This window comes from Aythya marila (genome assembly GCF_965140915.1).
Source record: "Aythya marila genome assembly, chromosome: 2".
Lineage (NCBI taxonomy): Eukaryota > Metazoa > Chordata > Aves > Anseriformes > Anatidae > Aythya > Aythya marila.
In genome coordinates this window covers 135,230,101-135,252,813 of record NC_139043.1, presented here as the reverse complement: position 1 = coordinate 135,252,813, position 22,713 = coordinate 135,230,101, and the positions used below count along the sequence as shown (strand labels likewise).

Genomic DNA, 22,713 nt, shown 5'->3' with positions numbered 1-22,713 from the left:
GGTCTCTCTTTATTTATTTATGAACTTTCATGAAAACAGAAGATGTATTAGCTATGTTTATTTGTCGTGTTCTCATAATTGGATTTATTTTCTCTTTGATCTTTTCTTGGGGATTTACCCTCTGCAGGATTAAGTTCTATTAATGCCTTGGGTTCTGCGGTTTGAATATTTTATATTCCCAACTTCCCTCTCCTTCTCAGAACACTTCTACTAAAACAGCGCCTTGAAAATTCCATTGCTTTATTCTTGTTGTGCTTATATGCTGTTGCCTAGAAACTGTATTACCCAGGTGTGTTAGTAGTTAGGCAACAAGTTAAACTGAAAATATTGTGTGACTTGATACAAGAAATCAGTGGTAATACGTGCTTATTTTAAGAGCCTGTCTCTGTATTGATTTATAATGCACCTCTGGTGTATGGAAAATTATATCACTGGGAACTTGCTATAGCAGCACATTTTTTTTTCCTTTGATTTACAAAATATCCTTTAAGCAATAATATAGACATAATAATCATCAGAAAATCTGACATGAATATCTATGTACTCCAAAGAACTACGTATTGTAATGGAAGACAGTTTATAAGGAAAATACTTTTGAAAGATAAAATAATAGAAAAAATCCCATGAGGGCACTTACTGCCAGTAGTACAGTGATTTCACAGCAGCAGCAATCAATCACATGGCATACAAACAAGTTACACTTTCCATAGTAAATAATTAAAAATGAAAAATTTAAGAGAAACATCGGTATGGATGCATTTCCATTTTGAGCTGGTCAGGAATCCCTAGCACTGGAATCTTTATTCGATTAAAACATCCAAGATTATGCTTACCCAGGAATGAAAACTCAGAAGTCTGAAATCTCTGTCCAGCTCTGTGTTGTAGGCCTCAGTAAGAAAGTGCAGTCATGTCAACTTGTTTCTCGTTCTCCTACCTGCTATTCGTTCCACACCCAAGTCCATACTGGGGCCTTGCCTCTCGTCTTCCAGTTACCAATTCCAACTACCAGCTCCTGATGAAGACGCGCTCTGTTCAGCCTGCTTGAAGAATTTCACTACAGACAACTGAGCTATGTGTACCTCATTTGAATTGTATTTGGGAGATGGTACCCTTGGTGGCAAGTCCCTGGCTGTGGGTTTCCTTTGCATCGGAAAGATACGAAGTGACCACAGTTTTATCAACTTCAGATTTGAAGACCTACTTCTTTTAGAACTCATTCCCGCTATAAAAGCTCTCCACTCTTAAAAAAAGAAAAAGAACCTTACAGAGATGTATTAATAGGGCCACAAGGATAGAAGACACAATATACTGCAGGTAGATTGCTTGATATCATTGATATCAATGCAGGCCCATTAGTTTCTGCTTGTCTTTTCCAGGTGTATGGAAGGAGGCTGCAGGAGCCATTACAACCCCTTTTTTTAAAACAACAACAACAACAAAACACATTTATATCAGTGAGGCCTTACATACATATTATGTTGAGTTTTATCCAGGCCAAAAACTTGCACTGATATACAAGGAGGCAAAAAAAGTTCTCCTGACTTCTCTTCTTATTGGTAGTAGGTTTACCTAAAATGCTCCTCTCGTTGTTATATTGTGGTGTGTGACTGTGACTTGCATCTTACTCATCAATGGAAGGGGAATCCTGGACTCACTGAAGTCAATGGGAGATTTGGCATTGACCATGTGCAGCCTGAATTTTCCAGGCACTTCCTAGAGCTGCTCAAATTCTTTTCTGGTCTGGATTCTCACTGACTTTTAGTTATGATATACACATACCCTTCTTAAAGAAGTTTTGGCAAAGTTCCTGGATGAGGTCTCTATTCATTCCCACCCTTTCAGGGCCTTAACCTAAGAGGCAGCCAAGCTGTGGTCATTCTGTTTCTCTTGGGATCAAACTATATTACTCGGGGTGGGATGTGGTGAGCATATTTACGCATTTGTTAACTGTATCTGAAGTTAAGTATATCTGAAAACTGTTAAGGCAGAGGACAGTAAGATTTATATGTCTGATATCCTGGCAACATGGTGATGGATGCTGTTTTGGTTTCTGTTTTGGGAGGACTGAGGGAAATTTGCCTTCCCTTCAGTTAAGCGTATAACTTTAGATTTCAGAATTATGTATTTTATTTATTCTTAAGCTGAAACCATAATCAATGTGCATTTGACAGCCACAAAATTTCTTTGCTGTCAAAATGTACAAGCAATTGTTTATTTATTCAATAGTATTGCTGTACCACAGTGTGAAAACATCTTTTTGTTGTTTGCTTGGAGATTTTTTTCTGAAGCTAACTACGATGAGTTATATTGGTCATACTGGAGCCAAGGGGGGAATTGCCTGTAGATTATAGAGTTAGTAAGCTTATTTGTTAGTATTCTCAAATCCTTGTTGATCCTTTCTATTGTGCTAAACTGATAATATATGAATCCCAAATTTCAAGACTCCTGCCAAAACGGATTTTTTTTTAAATTTTATTTTTATTTTTTAACATCTTGAAGTATAATTTGGCTCTAGAGTTTTTCCTCTTTATCTTCAAAGGATCAAAAACTGGCCCAAACTAGAAAAAGAATGTAGGGAAGAATGCATTGATACTTTTAGTCTTTGGTTATTGTATTTTACTTGTCCATAAAAAGCTAAAGCACTTGCCAAATTTGGGGTAAGAAAGGCATTTCTTAGTATATTAGATTGGCATGGATATTTTTTTTCCCTTCTTTTATAGTGTAGGCTATCATCTACTCCTTAACGCAACATAGTCATCTTCACTGAAGAAATTCCTTGTTATTGCAATGACCCAGCATATTGGTGGTGCCATAAACCTCTCCCATCATTGTCCTGTGAAACATTATAGGATTTTATGGCGCTTGGCTTCTGTGGGAAAAGCTTTAGTTTTGCTACAGGGTATTGAGCCTTTTTTTTTTTTTTTTTTTTTTTTTTGTGGTTGTAATGTGTGGGAATGGTTAGATCATGTGTTTTGTTCCAAAGTTTTTGTTTTTCATATGCTGAGAGAACTGAGAGACTCTTTGCCCTGTCCTGTAACTTGGAAAATGCTTCCTACAAAGAAATCAGCTTTTTTTGTGTGTGTGTATATGTTCCTATTTGATTTTATCATAACATTATCATTTTTATTTTTGTGGTGAGGATGATTTAAGAAGGTCATGACTTCCTCTTTCATTATGCCTATAAAAGCATTCTGATTTATCATTCTAGTTTTCTTAAGCAAGGTAGTGAAATACACTTCCCCAGGAAGGCTTAAACTGTTCTAATTTGTTTTTATATGATGCTTTGATGAGATGTTCTATCTGGTAGAATTTGGGACTTGCACTTCCTGCTGGAAGGGGCTTTGGGGAGGTCTGTAGTCTGGCCTCCTGTTCAAAGCAGGGTCAGTGCTTTAATGCTGAGACCAGGTTGCTTGCAAATCTCCAACAACATATTCCATAGTCTCTTTGGGCAGTTTGTCCCAATTCCAGTTATCCTACTATCAGTTTTTTTTTTTTTTTTTTTTTTTCTTCTTATATCCAGTTGGAGCCTCTTCTATTTCAGTGTATGAACATCATCTCTTGTCCTTTCACCATGTACCTCTCTGAAAAGCCTGTCTTCTCAGTAATCTCCTTGTAAGTACTGTCAGACCGCTGCTAAGTCTCACACCAGAGCTCTTCAAGATAAACAAGCTCTGTTTCCTCAGCTTTTCCTCACAGGGCAAGTGCTTCAGCCTTTGAAAATCTCAGAAGTCTTCTGCTGGGTCTACTAAATTTTAAGCACATTCTTCTTGTACTGGAGACCCCAAACTGGATATAGTACTTCAGATGCTATCTTGCTGGTGATAATTATACCTGGGGATAAGTAAACTACAGCTTGGTCTATACCTCAAAACTTTGGACCAGAACCACCTGTTTCAGTGAAGTAGAGGTTGGACTAGGTGATCTTGGAGGTCTCTTCCAACCTAGATGATTCTGTGATTCTGTATGTACTGTGTGAAGTCTTAATCCTCTTACCCATGTATGTCCTTTTGTTCCATTAGTGTATGTCTTATAAATGATTCATAGTTGGACATCCAAAATAGCAATACACTTTACAATTTAAAACTTGCCATTGGCATCTGTTTCACTATATTAAAGTTGCCATATGTTTTCCGTTCAGTGAATGAGAATGTGCATTGAAAAATCTAGAGTAAGTTAAACAGGATTTAGTAAAAGCAGGTATGTGTGACAAACTTTGTCCTCTTTGCTTAGTTTTCAACTTGAATGACATAGTACTAAAATAATCTGGTCATATCTAGTCATGCAACCCAAGATTATGGAATTTGCATTTTGTTTGCTTTTTTTCTGCAAGCAAGTGCATTTCCAATTCTGAGAGACTGAAGCACCTTGTTACTTAGTGTATTTTCTTCTGCTTCCATTTTAAAAACACACAAAAAATGAGAAAGAATACATTTGGAGATTATTAAGGTTGCACAGTTAGTCTCTTAAAAGTTAGTAGCTGCCCAAATTAGGTTTGAAACTAAGTGAAACGTATGCACAACAAATGGGGAGCAGGTCGGAATGAAGTAGAGAGAACACATAAAACAACACATAAAAGCCTCTTTTAAATGCTGTTTGGTACATCTGGAGAAAAAGCACTAAAACCTGCAGAGTACCCTGGAGAAAATTAATGCCGAAAGAGGTGTCAGAGAACAAAAAACAAGCCTTGATTTTCAACTGAAGTTAGGTAACTCAACAGACTACTGCAATTCAATGCACGGCTCTGACCAGTGACAGTCTGATGTCATAGGCCCTAATCATATTAGGAACTGGCAGAGGAGCTGGCCAAGCCACTATCCATCATTTATCAGCAGTCCTGGCTATCGGGGGAGGTCCCAATCGACTGGCGGCTAGCGAACGTGACGCCCATCTACAAGAAGGGCCGGAGGGCAGACCCGGGAAACTACAGGCCTGTCAGTTTGACCTCAGTGCCAGGAAAGCTCATGGAGCAGATCCTCCTGAGAGTCATCATGCAGCACTTGCAGGGGAAGCAGGCGATCAGGCCCAGTCAGCATGGCTTTATGAAAGGCAGGTCATGCCTGACGAACCTGATCTCCTTCTATGACAGAGTGACGCGCTGGGTGGATGAGGGAAAGGCTGTGGATGTGGTCTGCCTTGACTTCAGCAAGGCTTTTGACACCGTCTCCCACAGCATTCTCCTCAAGAAACTGGCTGCTCTTGGCTTGGACTGGCGCATGCTTCGTTGGGTTAGAAACTGGCTGGATAGCCGGGCCCAAAGAGTCGTGGTGAATGGAGCCAAGTCCAGTTGGAGGCCAGTCACTAGTGGCGTCCCCCAGGGCTCGGTGCTGGGACCGGTCCTCTTTAATATCTTCATCGATGATCTGGACGAGGGCATCGAGTGCACCCTCAGTAAGTTCGCAGATGACACCAAGTTAGGTGCGTGTGTCGATCTGCTTGAGGGTAGGAAAGCTCTGCAGGAGGATCTGGATAGGCTGCACCGATGGGCTGAGGTCAACTGCATGAAGTTCAACAAGGCCAAGTGCCGGGTCCTGCACCTGGGGCGCAATAACCCCAAGCAGAGCTACAGGCTGGGAGAGGAATGGTTGGAAAGCTGCCAGGCAGAGAAGGACCTGGGAGTGATGGTGGATAGTCGGCTGAATATGAGCCAGCAGTGTGCTCAGGTGGCCAAGAAGGCCAACGGCATCCTGGCTTGCATAAGAAACAGTGTGGCCAGCAGGGCTAGGGAGGTGATCGTCCCCCTGTACTCAGCTCTGGTGAGGCCGCACCTCGAGTACTGTGTTCAGTTTTGGGCCCCTCGCTACAAGAAGGACATGGAGGTGCTTGAGCGGGTGCAGAGAAGGGCGACGAAGCTGGTGAGGGGCCTGGAGAACAAGTCCTACGAGGAGCGGCTGAGGGAGCTGGGCTTGTTCAGCCTGGAGAAGAGGAGGCTCAGGGGCGACCTTATCGCTCTTTATAGGTACCTCAAGGGAAGCTGTAGCGAGGTGGGGGTTGGCCTGTTCTCCCACGTGCCTGGTGACAGGACAAGGGGGAATGGGCTTAAGTTGAGCCAGGGGAGTTTTAGGTTAGATGTTAGGAAGAACTTCTTCACTGAAAGGGTTGTGAGGCACTGGAACAGGCTGCCCAGGGAAGTGGTGGAGTCACCATCCCTGGAGGTCTTTAAAAGACGTTTAGATGTAGAGCTTAGGGAAATGGTTTAGTGGGGACTGTTAGCGTTAGGTTAGAGGTTGGACTCGATGACCTTGAGGTCTCTTCCAACCTAGAAAATTCTGTGATTCTGTGATATACTTAAAGCTCTCACGTGCTACGTGCTTTGCCAGGCTGAGCCTCCGCAGCGAGACATTATGGGACAAGCAGGGAATGTTGTAACCACATGTTGCAGCCACATGGGTTGATTTGGGGCATTCCTCTATAAGACATTTATCAACAAAGGTGCTTCAAACAGAAGCAACAAAATAGCTGACACTGACATGGTTGCTTTGGACTTACATAGGTGTAAAGAAGAATAAAATTGGTTTATAATATACTTCTATATTATATGTAGCATGTATTCAACATATGTAGTACGTGTATGAATTATGTCTGTGTGTGTATATATATATGCTTCTATATGCATACTGTGATACATGAAGAAGTTCAAGGAAATGAAAAATACAGTGCTTGAAAAAATATAATAATCTCATTAAGTGCAGGGGAACGACAACTGTACAAACACCAGGTGGGATCCTAGTTGGAACAACGCCAAAAAAAAGTCTTGGCACTGGATCTGGATATGGCCAGGATTTTTCCCTCCTGCTTTCTTCAGTTCTTAAATACGACATGTCCGCTAGTCCTCCAGCTCAATATGGAGATACTTATGCTCTGGTTGTGTATAGCCTCAGTTTCATAAAGGGTTTGGTTATCTCCCAAGATTTCTGTAAAATCCATCAATATTTTCCCCTCCTCACTTGAAAGATATGTAGAAATATGTAGAAGAAAAGGAAATATTTAATATGAGAGCTAAAAGATGAAAGATTTCTGCGATCTGTTTTAAAATGTACAATGCGGGGATTTTTTTTTTTTTTTTTTTTTTTTTTATGTGTGTGTGTGTTGACAAAAGTTAAAATTATGTAGGTGAAGATGAAGTTTGGTCTGCCTCATGTGTACTACCGTATCTATCTGTTGTAGTGCTGTATATTCACTATAGGCCATAGGTTATGGCAGGTGCTTGACCTACAAGTAATACTATGGGGAAAAGCCTTTCTTATATTTGGGAATCTTCAGATTCATCCTCCTCAAATGCTTTCACATTTAAAAAGTCAGCTTCATTGCTGATCTTTTCAAGTCTTGCCTGTTTGTGGTAGTAAATGGGAAAATAATACTGGAGATCTGATCTGGTATCTAAAGTAGTTTCTTGCAGAACAGTTGTTGAAGTCACTATGAATTATATGTTCTAGGCATTTGTGCAGTGGATCTATAATTTGCATCTGAAAAAGAATGGTCTGTGATCTAGAGTGAATTAGAATCAAGAGAAAGAAGCCTCATAATACCAGCTTGTATTCTGTAGGATGCAGCTATACTATAAAAAGTAACTTTCTTAAATGAGATATTTCCCTTATTACAGTGCTAAAAACTTTCCAAACTTCTTTTTGTAGACTTTTGCCCAGCCAGTTAAATTTAACCCTGACTTTGGGGTTTTTGAAGTAGTTAATGATGCCCCACAACGCCTGGAAAACCAGCTGAAAAAAGTTCTACATGATCAGAAACCTCCAAACCCCATTTATGATGTTATAAGGAAAGCAAAGAATGATGGGCAGCTTTCCAAAAAGATCAGCGCTTCTCCTGTCTTCAATATTGATCCAAATTACAACACTATGGTAAGCATCTTATAGCCACTGAGTTTATATTTAGATCTTACTGTAGAGATACTGGCAGTAGTTATTGTTGTGTTTGGCTTGGTAGCTTGGGAAAAATGTTAATTTATGTTAGGAAAACATAATGATGGGCCAAATTATGCCCTGCAATGCACATGTGTCTACCAGACAACTGAATGGAATTACACATGTACATCCTGTAGCACAGAATTTTGAAGATTCTGTAGGGCAGGATTCAGTTGTGTGGTCCGAATACTTTTTAATATTAAAAGAAAAAATATTATGACAACAGTTACTTTACTAGTGATCCCTGGAATGTGCAAATTGACTGAAACTAATGCATCTCAGTCTTTCCTTATTAATTAATTTCCTTATGTGGCTATGAGCTCATCTGTGGTCTGGCAACACATAAGTCTCTCCCCCATCAATTCCCAAAGGGTTTACATGGTTAGCATCAATTGAAATGGCCAGAAAAAATAACCTTTGGCAACAAGAATAGTAAATTAATGGAAAAATAGGTTGGATTTTAGAGAAAAAAAAAAAAAAAAAAAGAGTTTCAGATTTGTTCAGACATCATCAATTTTGGTATTGTTACGTGCTCACTTTCAGGACTTTATTCAGCACCAGATTAGGCATGTTAAAATCAAGTACCAAAGTACCATATGCATCTGTGAGAATATAAGACATTAGTTGTGGGAGTTTACCTTTAAGCAATATCTTTGGAGCACAAAAATATATTTCACTGGGATACTTGGTTTATTCCTTTCTTGCTTATTTTGCATTGGTGTGACTGATGTGACTTCAGTTCATTTCATTCAAGGCCAGTTTAAGGTCTTGCTACATTTTTAGAGGCGGCTGCTCTAAATTATGTCATAGCTGGAAAGCTGAGAGAAAATCAGGGAGTTAAAACAGACTGCTGCTTTGCTCAGTATAAGTTTAATGATTTTCAGAAAAGAAAACACAATGTTGGGAGAGGTCAAAAGGCAACGATGTTTAACAAAGTGATAGCAATGTGAGATTGCAACTATCTGCAATATAAACTGGGAAAATGCTAAAATGGGACAAAGCTCACAGACATGCCCACCATGTTAAATGATTATTTTCATGAATATTTTGCTTGGGACAAAAGCTCAGAAGTAGAAGAACTACATGTATTCTCGATTTCTTATTTGGGGTCAGGATTCAACTGGGGAAATGTTTTGTGCCTGTGCAAGAGTGGCTAACATTGTTCTCTTGGATAACCTCACATTATTGTGACAGTGGATGACTTTTTTGACAAATTCAAAGCCATCACCTTGTCTTCACTATTACTTACATCTCTCATGGATTGGAGCAACAGGGCTCCTATATTATTTAAGGATATCTTTCCTTCTCCATGGAGTTTTCCAAAGATGGGAAGCATTATGGCTTTTTCAGGAACAATATGACTCAGTGGGCATCTAAGCCCTACACAGCCACTTGCTCACTTTCCCCCAGTAGAACTGGGGAGAGAATTTGAAAGGTAAGAGAAAACTCATGGATCAAGATGAAGGCATTTTAATACATAAAAATAAATAAATAAATAAATAAATAAATAAATAAGCTGCAAGTGCAAGGAAAGCAAAACGAGGAATTCATTCACTACTTTCCATTGGTAGGCAGATGTTCAGCTATTTCCAGGAAAGCCAGGCTCACCATGTGTAATGGTTACTTGGGAAGACAAATGCCATCACTCTGAACATCACTCCCCTCAGCTTTTATTGCTGAGCAGGGCAGCATATGTTGTGGAATATCCCTTTGGTCCGCTGGGGTCAGCTGTCCTGGCTGTGTCCCCTCCGATCTTCTGGTTCACCCCCAGCCTCCTTGCTGGTAGGCTGTGAAAAGAAGAGGTCTTGGGGCTCAGTAAGTCCTGTTCAGCAATAGCTAAAACAGTATGTTATCAACACTGTTTTGGTCGCAGGTTCAAAACACAGCACCATATGTGCTAATAGGAAGAAAATTATCCCATCCCGAACCAGAGAATTTAGACACTCATCCACTTCAACTTGGCATTTTAAGGTTGAGCTGGAACTAAGTGGCCTGCAAAATAGTCTGCCAAAAATCAGGATTGCAACTATGTAAGGTGAAAGATGTCAACTTCATTCATTGTACCACACAGTGGCGGAACCAGAAGTCATCCCAGACCCACTGCGTCAAGTAGTTCAGTTCAAATCAAATAGAATTTGATCTTTCAAGCATAGAGCAAGGCTGCCTCTGTTGCTTTGACTGTTCTATTTTTGCTTCTCTCATTGATTGATAGTTGAGCAGCCATCACTCACTTGCACATTATTGGTGAAAATGAGTTGTGACCTTTCAGGCTACAGCCTGACTTCAAATGTATAGCCTGAGAAATGCACTGGCAGCATTTTTCTCTCTATTTTAATTCTCTCTCACACTGCCACAAATTTATGGATAAGCAAAAGATCCTTCTGCATGTGTGCATGCACGCTTGCTAGTTATTGATTTGGAGGTAATTTCTTATCAATAGTCAAAATCAACTCGGTGTGAAATATATTGAGAAAAAAACCTGCAGAGTTGGGTAGACCCAGTCACCACTATGGAAAGAAACTGGCTGGCATCCCACATACCTTACTTCAGAGAAACCCCAGTTCAGCAAAGCACTTAAGTATGTGTTTAACTTTAATCAAGTGAAGTTAAACACATGCTTAAACTTAAACACGTGCTAAAAGCTTTACTGGATTGGGTCCCAACATGGCCTAAGGCTGACTGGGTAAGGAAGCTAACCAAGGTAACAAAACCCACCAGATTGAATGTTGCATCTGTCTTTGGGGAAGGAGAAAGAGTAGAGATTCTTTCCTTCTGATAGTATATATAATTTTGTGTACCAACCATGTACAGACGTGAACATGTTATGAATCATTCAGATAAAAAACTGGGCTGTGAGTCAGTAAATACATAAATATTAAATGCAGACTGACTGGCCAAAATAAAGAGACAATCTTCTGTATTTCCAAAAGGCTTGTTAGTTACCAAAAGGAGGTATATACGGTATGGTTGGGAGTAATTAGTCTCCATCTCCACAAATTACATTGTGTGAGCCACTGCCAACATAAGCTTTCCGTATTTTGAAATATTTTCTTCTCTCTAAATGAAACCACCCACTTTCTGAGTAATTTAGATTTTTTTTAATCCCCTACAGATATGCATGAAGGAGAAATAAACCTGGTCCCTAATGAAATATTAGCTCATGGAAAGAAAATTTAAAATGTAATTTACATGAACTGGTTATTTGATATAGCAAGTAGCAAAAACATTGATACTTCCATCCTTGACCCAAATTCACCTGTTTCTCTGGACAAGAGGAGTTATTGCATTTTTACTAATCATCAATTTCACCTTCACTAAATGGAAAAGTGCATCTCAGATAAATAAAACCAGTCATCCCCTAAGAATGTAAAAAACACGATTTTTTAAATTATTTTTTTAAAGAAAAGTAAAAAAGGTGTGTTGTGTCATTTGAATAGTTACGGTTCACGGTGGCCCACACTCGGAGAACTTGCTCTCTTTATAAGACCCTCAGGCAAGTTTTTCAGTTAGCTGTTTCTGTGTAGCTCACCGCTTAACACCTCCTTTTCACCCTCCAAATCACTCTTTGGCGGCACCTAGCTTTCTGCTTTGACTAGGCACTGAGATTTAAATGACCACCTGAGCGGAAATATATTATGGGTCTGATTCTATTCACACTTAGATTTCCATTTAAAGTGTTACTGTGTGCAATGCAGTTATGCAACATAAAAATGGGAAAGGTGATAACTGATCTTTGATTATTATTATTTTTAATATCCAGAGTTCCACCATTTGGGAATCATAATTTATGCTAAAGCTTCCCTATTCCTCAAATTATTGGGGATAAAATGTAATAATGTCTGATTATAAAAGATGAATAAGAAAAATTATCAGTTTCCTACTGCAGAAAATTTATGAGCATTTAATTTGTATTGGAATTGTGCGGTAAAAGCATGACTCATGCATACATTCCAGGGCCTCAACGTCCTTCTCATACTGAGGAACCCAGAACTGAACAAAGTACTCGAGGTGCAGCCTCACCAGAGCAGAGTACAAGGGGATGATCACCTCCCCCTGGTCCTGCTGGCCACACTATTCCTGATACAAGCCAGGGTGCCGCTGGCCTTCTTTGCCCCCTGGGCACACTGCTGGCTCGTGTTCAGGAGAGCATCAATCAGCACCCCCAGATCCTTTTCCTCTGCACAGCTTTTGAGCCATTTTCCCTTAGCTCTGTAGCGCTGCATGGGGTCGTTGGGGCCAAAGTGCAGGACCCAGCACTTAGCCATGTCGAACCTCATCCCACTGGCCTCTGCCCATCGATCCACCCTGTCCAGGTCCCTCTGCAGGGCCTTCCTACCCTCTGGCAGATTGACGCTTCCCCCCAACTTGGTGTTGTCTGCAGACTTACTGAGGGTGCACTCAATTCCCTCATCCAAATCATCAGTAAAGCTATTAAAGAGGATGGCCCCCAACACTGACCCCTGGGGAACACCACTCGTAACCAGTCACCAGCTGGATTTCACTCCTTTCACCACTACTCTCTGGGCCTGGCTGTCCACCCAGTTTTTAACCCAGCAAAGTGTGTACCTGTCCAAGCCATGGGCTGCCAGCTTCTCCGGGAGAATATTGGGGGAGACCATGTCAAAGGCCTTGCTGAAGTCTAGGTAGACATTATTTTTGAAGAAAAAACAGCCATGATTTGTTAAAAAAAAAAGTTGTACTCTCATAGGCAAAATCGTATTTAGATCTTATTACCTGTTAATAGCAAAGAAATTCAATTTTCCTGGTACAATTAAGACTAAACTGGATAACAAAGGTGATGTTCATTGTATACTAGTTTTTTAAGACAATGCTTCTTTAGAAGGGGGATGGAGAGAATCCATTATATGGCAAGCAAAATAATAAAGTCAAGAATACTGCAAATATCTGGCATTTCTTTTTTAATAGCGCCTTGATCGAGAACAAGCAGTGCAGTGGATTAAGAAGGAAAGACTTCCAGCTTTTCTAGAAAGTGATTGCTACTTTGAATACAGGTATTGCAGTCTTTTATGCTCTTAGTTTTATATCTATGTTTTTCTTTTATCTTTAACTAATCATGACAGTACTCAATATATTTTCTCTCACATCTCGTCTTTTAGCTTTTTAGCAACCTGGATAAGTTAAAATCAGTGATTTTTTCATTTGTTTTTCTGTAATTATCTTTGACTACAATTACATACTATATTACAACACTACAGAGAGTAGGAGGAGTATTTGCAGATTCCTGGATCTCTCTTTCACAGAGATATAATGGTAGCAATACATTTTTCTCTAATTAATATATAAGCCATATGGGTAAAAGAGATGAATCCATAAAATCTATTCAAAAAAGACAGACAGTCCTTTTTATCTTAATTATCTGTTTTGTATCTTCGGGCCCACTTCAGATTTCCTTTTGCAAGGTTCTCTGTGGGATATATACTCCATATACTGAGTCTGTTTTGCCTATGGTGGTAGGTGGTGAGTGATCTCCCTGTCATTATCCCAACCCACGCACCTTTCTTCATCATATTTTCTCCTCCTGCTCTTTTGAGGAAGGGGAATGAGAGCGCAGCATTGTGGAACTTATTTGCCCTTCAGTGTGAAACCACCACAAGGTACCCCAATCCTAGAATGAAATCCTTTTGCCTCCAAGTAGTGGGGACAAACAAAAATGGGCATTCAGTTCATGGTCATATGCTAAGGCATAGGCTTCTTCCCTTCACATTCACCTTGGTTTTATACTACTATCTGACTTAACTGAGTAAGCTCTGCCACAGTTCTTGAGACCAAAGCATCCTCAAGATCCTCCTGGTCATGTGGTTCTAATACTGCCTTTTTCTGGACATTGCAATGTTCACAATATCACAAGGTAGCACTGGAGTGTATTATGTCTACATTGAGCAGCCAACTGAACATGGTAGCATCTGCTGTCTTGTTATCATCTGAAAGCTCAATTAGTATGAGCACTGCTGTGGCATTGCTGCTCACAGATTGCTTGTGTCAGGGACAGGAAATGTAATGTCTGGTACTGATACAGGGCTTCTGCAATCTGGGGAAATAGTTCCATTTTAGCAAACAATATGTTCAAGTGTTTCTTGGCAGGGTTTGGAGCTGTATGGATATATGCAAGATCATCCTGACAGAAATCAATTTTGCTGGTAAAGATTTATAATGTAAAGCAGGCCACCATCTGTAAAGCTGGTGGACTATGGAATGGCAGTACTGGTGTTTACATATGTGACAGCAGGCGAGCGGTGAAATAATAAAGTAGAACATGAAGTTCCTTGTGGCAATTTATTTTCAGAGTGATCATGTTTTTCATTGCCTATTCTAGGGAAAAATCAATTGTTCCTCTGACTAAAAGCTAAGATTAACCATTTTCTTGTCTGAACATTTAATTCCAGGCTAGCTAAGTTGATATCACAAGTAGAATGGAGCCAGACTGGCATTAATTTCATTATAGACAGTAACTATTATCCCTGGATAAGGAAGGAAGTTCCTAGTCCTCCCTCTCCTGAAGAGGATGAGACTTCATTCACTATGAAGAAGTTCTATGTATCACTTGGCCAGGTAAAATGAACGTTTAGTGGGTGTAACATTGAGCTAGATTGAATGCATTGGGTTAAATTATTGTAATTGAGGTCTCAACTTAATTGAATAACCGAGTCTCTGAATATTCCATCTTTTTAAAGCTCTTTGTGCTAAAGAAGAAGTTTGGTGGGTCACAACTTAAACAGAACTGCTGCTGTATTATGAGTATGCTCAGCTACTGTCATACAGCTCTTTTCACTGGGAAGTATCGGAGTAGAAATGTATACAAACAGACTGCACAAAATGACTGCAGACAGTAAGCCCTCTGTCAGAAACACTGCAATAAATAACGCTGAATTATTCTATGACATATCTTTTCATAGGCTACAGTTTCTCAGACGAAGGATTGGTTTACGTTAGCACAGGAAAGTGATTGCACAAAAACTACAGATTCATTTACGTGTCCTGTAGCTTCTAGTCAAATTCAAGATATTCAGCATTTGCCTGAGATGCATGAAAGAGATGATTCATTAAGTGACAAAACTGGCCTAGGTAAGTAACAGAGGCCCAGATATTGTATATATAACTGTCTGACTTAGTCAAAATAGAAGGCATTCTAAGGAATTGCTACTAACTCCACTTACTACTTTCTAAAAGTATCACATGGTATCTCAGGCTTCAGATGGGGGAAAAAATGGGTTTGTTTCTTTCCCTAGTCACAACATTAAATGTAAATTTGACCTAATAGTCAAGTAATTTTGTGATAGTAGAAGCCGCTTTCCTTACATATTTGTGTCTCACATATGTCTTTAAGTTTCAACTGAGTTTTTTTGTTTGCTTGTTTAGTTGGTTGGTTGGTTTTCATTTGAGATGATTTGAAAGACTTTATTGTCTAGATCCTTTGGGTATTTGATAATATATGATTTGCACTGCAGCCATCCCAGGGTATTTATGTTTGACACTTACAGGCCTTCTGGCTGCCAGTTTTTATGAATCTTAGAGAATGTAATTGTTTGTGACATTCTTGTCTGTCAGTCAAACTTAACTGAAATTGTTCAGCAGGTTCAAAGGTACTGGGAGAAAACACACAGACACACATGTTAACATACATGATTGCATAGCTTTGCTTCTGTTCTGCACTAGCAAGATGAACAATGTTGCTAGGAGTTCTCTCTCTTCCCATTCTCAGAGAAAAAACAGCCATGCCTTGAGACTTGTACTGCTGGGACCTTGGAGTAGAAAGGCTGAATGGAAAATTGGAAGACGTGGTAATTCCAGAAATCTGTCTTCTTTCCCAAACCCATGTGGGTTTTCTCAGGAAACATATTGCTGATTCATGGATTATTGAAGAAGTTATTCAAGTTGCACTTGTTTGCAGCTCATGACTCTACCAGTAATTTTTGCAGTGCTTTGAGCAGAAAGGTCACAAGTGCACCATTCTTGCAGAGTGCCATTATATAGCATGGCTCTGTATTGCAGTGGACTGGGCATAGAACTATAGAAAACCTCTCTGTCCTCTGAGCATTTTGCCTCAATGGATGTATTTGCTCGCTGAAAGCAGTGTTTTATAACATAGACATTGATTTTACATGTACTTACAGCAGTAAGTTTTTATTCTTTATTCTTCTTTCACGGGAAAGCTAGCATTCATTTTCCAGTCAGAAAACTATTTTTAGGCACAATATTCATCTGTTGTAGGGATCAAGAACTAAAAGCAATAAAGGGCATCAGCTAAGCTTCTCAGAACCAGCCTACAATTAAAAAGAGAGCAATAGTTGAAGGTATTTGCTTTGACAATACAGTTTGAATTCTTTGCTCTCTGCTTCAGTTGGATCAGGGTGATGAACAGATGTCTTGAGCAAAAAAAATTACCACTTGGCTTTTGATTACTCAAAAGCTGTGTGCCTCTCTCCCTGATCCTTCTAGGTCTTGTGAAATCATTCTTCCTGTTTCAGATTCATAGAACTGTGTTGAGAAGTTATACTTTGTCAAAGACAGTATTAGAAATAGTTTAGTGCAGTGGTCTGCACTTGGCTTCTTTGTAGGTTGACACAAGGAATGTCTAACTGCCATTGCCATTTATTGACTAGCCTACTGGAGAGTTACATTGGCTGATAACATTGCACGTGTGAAGTTAGTGGCTCAGAGGGCTTTAGCCCTTTTCTGTCACAGTCTGATGTAGTGCATGTGCTCAGAGTTCATAGCATCCATCTCTTTGACAATGTGATTGAATGTACCCAGGTGTTTACCTTACTGACACAATAGAATGCAATTGCCTAAGTATTATATTTAGGAAAATACAGAAGATTAAGCTTATCTAGTTACTTTAACTACTGGATTGATATGAAGATATTCTAAAGCCATGGTTGAAATATTACTTTTTTTTTTTCCTTTCACTTAGATTCTGTTGATGGTCAAAATATCTGCAGTTATTCTGCTCAATTTTACAGGGCTGACCTGTGCAATGGTAACAGCATTAACCTAGGTAAACATTATGTATATTCAAATCATCTCCACTAACATGTTCCAGAAGTACGTGTTTTGTTGAAAGTCTGTTAGAAGTAGAAAAGGTTCTTGAGTAAGATAAAGCATCAAGTTTCTTTCTCAGCAGACCAGGATGGCAGGGCATGCCTCATAGCATGGGCACAAAGAGGAGTGGGGTAGTGAAGACAAAAAACAAACAAACAAAAACAACAAAACAGCAACAACAACAACAAAAAAAAACAACAAAACAAACAAAAACAAAACAAAACAAAAAACACAAAAAAAACCCACAACCAACCAACAACCAAACAAACATGTCTGGTCACTGTTATGGACTTATTAGTTTTAAAACATCTCTAACCAGAAAGGATTTTAGCAATATGGTTTAGTGGAGGACTTGTTAGTGTTAGGTCAGAGGTTGGATTCGATGATCTTGAGGTCTCTTCCAACCTAGACAATTCTGTGATTCTGTGATTTCTGGGTGGCAGACCGGACTGCAGGGTTGTTAAATGTTTCCAGAGTCCTTGACATAATCAAGGGCTTTGTTGTTCTCCTGTGTATGCCAAGACTTTAGACAGCTGAACAAAGGTCCATTCGATGTTTTAGACACTTTGCAATAATCAACGTAAGTATACAAAGAGTTATCACTTACTAGCTTCCTTATGCCTAAAGAGAAAACAATCCTGCTATGAATTGTGATTTTGATCAAACCATGAGCAAACGCTCAGGGAAGAAATCAGGCCCTGCTGCAGGGTGGTTTAACAAATGCTGAGGATCTGTGATATTCAGCTGAGTAAACAGGACAGTTTACTCCAGAGGGAGTTATTCCTGAACTCTGCTGTTCTTCTGGAATGCAATAGGGAATGTGTTTCTGAGTCATGGAGCTGAGTTTCTAGCCAGATAGCAAGAGCAGAAGCACCTCCACTGATACCTGTGCTGCAGTGCAACACGGTCTCGTTGTTCTGCTGCTGCAGCACAGTATGAGTAAGTTGCATTGGAAATGTTGATGTGCAAGAGAGCAGTCCTGAACCAACAGCGTGTTCAATGATCTTTTCTGATTTAATGCAGAAGCAGGTTCCCTGTCTAAGGAATATCACCAACGGAGTTTCCTTTCCCCTTCAAGGACTGCATCAGCAAAAGCTGATGATATTAGGGAGAAATCCAGAGAGGCTGAGGACCATTCTTCTGTGGCCATTGCTGAAACTCCTTCTCACACTCAGCTAATTTATGTAGACCAGAAACTGGAAAGTGCATCAAAAGAAGAAAGTGGACAGGAGAATGCAACTCTTCAGACACCAGAAGAAACCATAGCAATGGAGGAATCAATTTCAGAACTGAGCCACCAGCCATCTGCTGAGATTGAGAGTGACATGGATTTCCATAAACAGCCTGAAGTGTTTGTACGCGAGTTAGCGGATAATGAAGTTGCCTGTAGTACAGCAGAGCCACTCTTTTCCCAAAGTGCTTCTCCATTTACAGTCTTAGACTCCACAAGAGATATAAGAGAACAGGATACTGAAGAAGTGAGCTTAAGATCAAGTTCTGAAAGTGATGGGGCTGACAGTAGGGCTGCTTGGTGTATTAGCCACAAAACGTATGATGCTGGCAACAGAAATGAGTTTGAAAGATTCAAGAAATTCATTAAAGGAACACTTGGGGAAAGGTATTGGTGTCTCTGGATGGATATTGAGAGACTAAAGGTTCTTAAGGACACTACAAGGCAACAAAGGTATTCTCTATTATTTATCATTTATTCCTATTATTTTTTATATTTGTAACACAGATCAATGGAGGTTTTGGGATTTCAGAATAAATAATGTTTGAATAGAATGGACACAATTAATCATGAGTATACTGACAGGTAGGTCAGAAATGAGTCTGCTGAAGCTCATAAAGCAAAACTTACATGTGCTCAGAATCACTGTAGCATTAAGGCTTTGTTAGAAATAAATTTGGAAAACAGAAAGTGATAGAGAGGCAAAAAGAACAAAAGAACTGAAAATCACAAGTGGGGCATTTTGTATGACAAACTGCTTTAGTGACAGGCTCTACTACATTCAGGTTGTCTATCCTAAGGCAAAGTACATTTTTTTTCTTATACACAACCTGTCTTTAATTTGTGGAAAAATTGTTTTGGCTTCTGCCACTTGCAATTAGATACATTGCATGACAGCAGGTTAACCAGCAGAATGTACTGTACTTAGTTCTGTATAGCATATGATACATGCTTATGTGACTATTTTTGTTTGACTCAAGGCAACTTGATAGGATGAAAAAATTCTATCTGCTGAGCAGTGGAGACTATTTCCTTACTTCTGAAGTGTTATTTAGACTTGATCTGCTACGTGGAGATCAGTGGAATATAAAGCATTTAAAGCGGATTCAGCCTGAAGTAGTGAAACCTCTTCTTCTTTACTGGTATGAAAAAATGAACTAAGATTCTACTTTTAACAGATTTCCCTTTTCTTTGATAAGCCTACTAGGTTTATTTCTTCTCACTTATCCCATTGCAATTATGGGAAGTAATGTCACATAAATACTAGCAGATGTTGCCTCTAAGTTTTCAGTTGAGACTAAACTACACTGCAATCTGTTGAGAAGACAGGTAGATCTGCCTTACTGAACCTTTGTTATTTTACTGCCAGAGCATCTGAGCTACCTTGTGTATAGCTACCTTGGATACCATTCTAATAAACTTTGGCTTCAGGGTAGAGAAATCCCTGCAGGCGTAGAAGGTTAATTCTGTCCTAACCTATTCCCCATACTGCCCTTCTCAAGTTTCTGAGGATGCTCTGTGTATACATCTACGTGGAATTTGACCTTGAGACTTTACTGTTCAATGTCTGTTATACAAAATGCCTTTACATATTGACAGCTTAAGCAAGGATACAAATTCTAGCCTGTTTCCAAAACATTAGCTAGATTTTTGAAGGTCTTCTCTCCTCCCCAAGGGGTATCAACAAATTGCAGGCAGAAACAAATACCTGCAGTTGTGTACTTTGCTGTGAAGCCTCATGAGAGCTGTGGTCTATGTCTTGTGACCTAAAATTCTTTCCTATTCTTTGCTGTGGGATGAATGTGGCATATCCCACTACAGACTCATACAAAGGCAACTGTGTAATGGTGCAGTATTTGGAACCTAAGTTAATTTATGTGTAGATTGTTTTTAAATTTGTTAGAGTGCAATGTATAAACATAACTTAAAAAATAAAAAAATGAAAAAGCCAAATAGCCTAGTATTTCATGCTTTGGAAAAATTCTACTTACTAGTTTTTGTTTGTTTGTTTTTGTTTCCTTTTCTTTTTCTTTAGGGGTCCCAGATTCTGTGTCACTCACTCAACAGCAATAGATACTGCCAGTGCACAATTGAAGTTCTGGCACACGTGCCAGGAGAGACCGAGGGTAGACATTGATCCTTTCCCACAAATGGTATCATTGCTGCCATTGACACCTAAAACTTGCGTGCCCCGAATGCTTCCTCAGGTAGGTAGCATCATGACATTGAGACCAAAGCCTTGTCCCATCAAAAATAACAATAAAACTCCTTGAGTTCAACGTAACAAGCATATCATACTTGCTTGTTAGGAAGTTGAGATTTAGCAATCTTGTCTCTTCCAGATGGTTGTATAGCAAAATAAAGTATCATTTTACTGCATTTTATGCAACAGGTCACTGTAAATTGAGCCAAACTTTCTTCTCAGTTATATCCTGGCTATTTTGTAAGTCTTTTGAATATGTATTTTATTTTCATTCTCAGAATTAAAATACTAAAGTTCTAGCAGCATAGATTCTGCCCCTCAGCCAGCCTTATCTTAATCCTGAGTAATTCCTACAACTTCACTGCAGTTACCCTGAATCTACTTTCATGTTTATAAAAAGGGCAGAGTTTTGCTCAGCTTCTAACACCACAGTACTTCAATAATCTAGCAACACATGATTTTTGTTTTCTACAGAGGGCCATGAACCACAGGACAGTGACCTGTCTTTTTCACAGCATGTAGCTTGCAGGCGGCCAGTTCAGTTTTGACTCTGCTCTTCCCTGAAAGCCTCATTTTGAGAGGTGATTGCAGTGTAAGCAGCAGGTCTTCAGCAATGATGTGTTAAGACTCTGGACAGGAGGCAGTTGGAGAATATGACTCTAGAGTGTGATTCCAGTATCAAGAACTGGATGGTCTATGCCACAGATCTGTTCACACGCCTCTGTTACTTTGAAGTGGATAGTTTTAGACTACAGTTATAGTGCATGTTTTCAAAAAGCTAATTCATAGGGATAATGGAGGAAAAACAGTGGGAGAGATTTCCTGTTCAGAAGCAGCTGAGTTCAGGATGAGATTCCCATTGAGCACAGCAGGAATGGGCCAGAAGCAGCTGCTTCTTACAGAGACCAGCTCTGGCTTCACGAGGTGTGCTAATGACCCAGGACTAGCTGTAGGTCATGGAGACAGGATCCTAACTCTGCAGGTTTTCCAGCCCCTGTTGGGTTCAGTGCATGAAGAAAACTATGACCTGGCACCTGTGACTCTTACAGAATCAGCTGATTTCTTGCTGCTGTTTTTGCTGTGAGAAATCTGGACTTCTGAATCTTCTGTATCTATTGGGCTTGCAACAGCTTAGAAGAAGCAGTAACTCAGGCTGGATTTCTGAGAGCACTCTGACTACAACTGGCATCTCCAAAAAGTCATAGCATGATTTTGTTCAGAAGTTAGTGAAGGTGTGGCAGAATGCACCCTTTCTCTCTTAGTCTGAACAATTGTATCTCTCTTACAGCCCTGGTTTACAGAGAGCTACTCAAGGTGTCCTTGAGATTCACAAAGCACGCTTTTCACCTGACATCCTCTGTAGTTCTATGCAAAGTGTATGTAACATACTTCTACCTGTTAAAAATGCAATTTCTAAGTTATCATAGTTATTAAAGAGTCCTGAAAAATCTTGGAAGATATTCAGAGAAGTTTTTTGCGATTACCAGCTTTACATATTGTGATTGATAAGGAACAATGGTCCTGAAAACCTTTTTAATGCTTTTGAGTAGTTAATGAGAACACGTTAAGAAAATGCAAAGGTGGAAAAATAACATAATTGCCCTATTTTTCTGCTGTCTTTTAGAGAAGTAGAACCAGCACACCAACGTTTTTGAAACTAGCCACACCAGATTTCTCTTTGAAGAGTTCATCAAGGTTATCACCTATTTTGTCTTCACGTCAGAGCCCCCAAAGGGATGACTTTTCTAGCATTAGAAAGTGGTAAGCACAAAAGGACTTCAAAAAGTACTTCAAAAAATACACAAAAGTACATCTTTCCAATACACCTCAAACATTTATGAAAGGCTTTTAGATCCTACTGTTTTCATGAATACTTATCTTTAATACAGTATTCTGCTTAGTGAAGCACATTTATGGTATAGATTGCTTGCATGGAGAATTTCTTCCTGTCTGATTAGTTATTCATTTGTTTGTGCCACAACACAAAAGGGGTTATTTCTCCAAATGCAAACTTTTTACCCTTTCATGTAACCATTAATATTCTCTACATACATTTACATTCTCTAAACTCACCTCAAGCATTTGGCCTTAAAGATATGTTGTGTCAGTTATTTTCATGGGGTCACATGAAAAAAGTATTTCTTCACCTTTTTTACATTCACTGTAAGTTTGAACTCCATTTACTTTTTCCCTACTGCTTGCTATGTTTTCTACCCTTCTGATGTCCTTTCTTAGTTGTTTATTTCATTGACAGTTTTAGTTTTATTCTTAAATAGATTTTTTTTCTTTTTTTTTGGTGGACT

The 22,713-nt window shown here is 39.4% G+C and overlaps 1 protein-coding gene across 1 annotated transcript in view; it reads left to right on the top strand.

Annotated features, from left to right (window-relative positions):
• The window catches only part of RGS22 (regulator of G protein signaling 22), a 63,722-nt gene that overhangs the window by 5,088 nt on the left and 35,921 nt on the right, over nt 1-22,713 (top strand). Inside the window, exons 4-11 of the mRNA XM_082752766.1 lie at nt 7,632-7,853; nt 12,843-12,928; nt 14,321-14,486; nt 14,831-14,999; nt 18,000-18,660; nt 19,188-19,349; nt 20,243-20,414; nt 22,035-22,171. Of these exons, the coding sequence (XP_082608892.1) occupies nt 7,632-7,853; nt 12,843-12,928; nt 14,321-14,486; nt 14,831-14,999; nt 18,000-18,660; nt 19,188-19,349; nt 20,243-20,414; nt 22,035-22,171 (1,775 nt within the window). The remainder of the gene's footprint in view (nt 1-7,631; nt 7,854-12,842; nt 12,929-14,320; nt 14,487-14,830; nt 15,000-17,999; nt 18,661-19,187; nt 19,350-20,242; nt 20,415-22,034; nt 22,172-22,713) is intronic.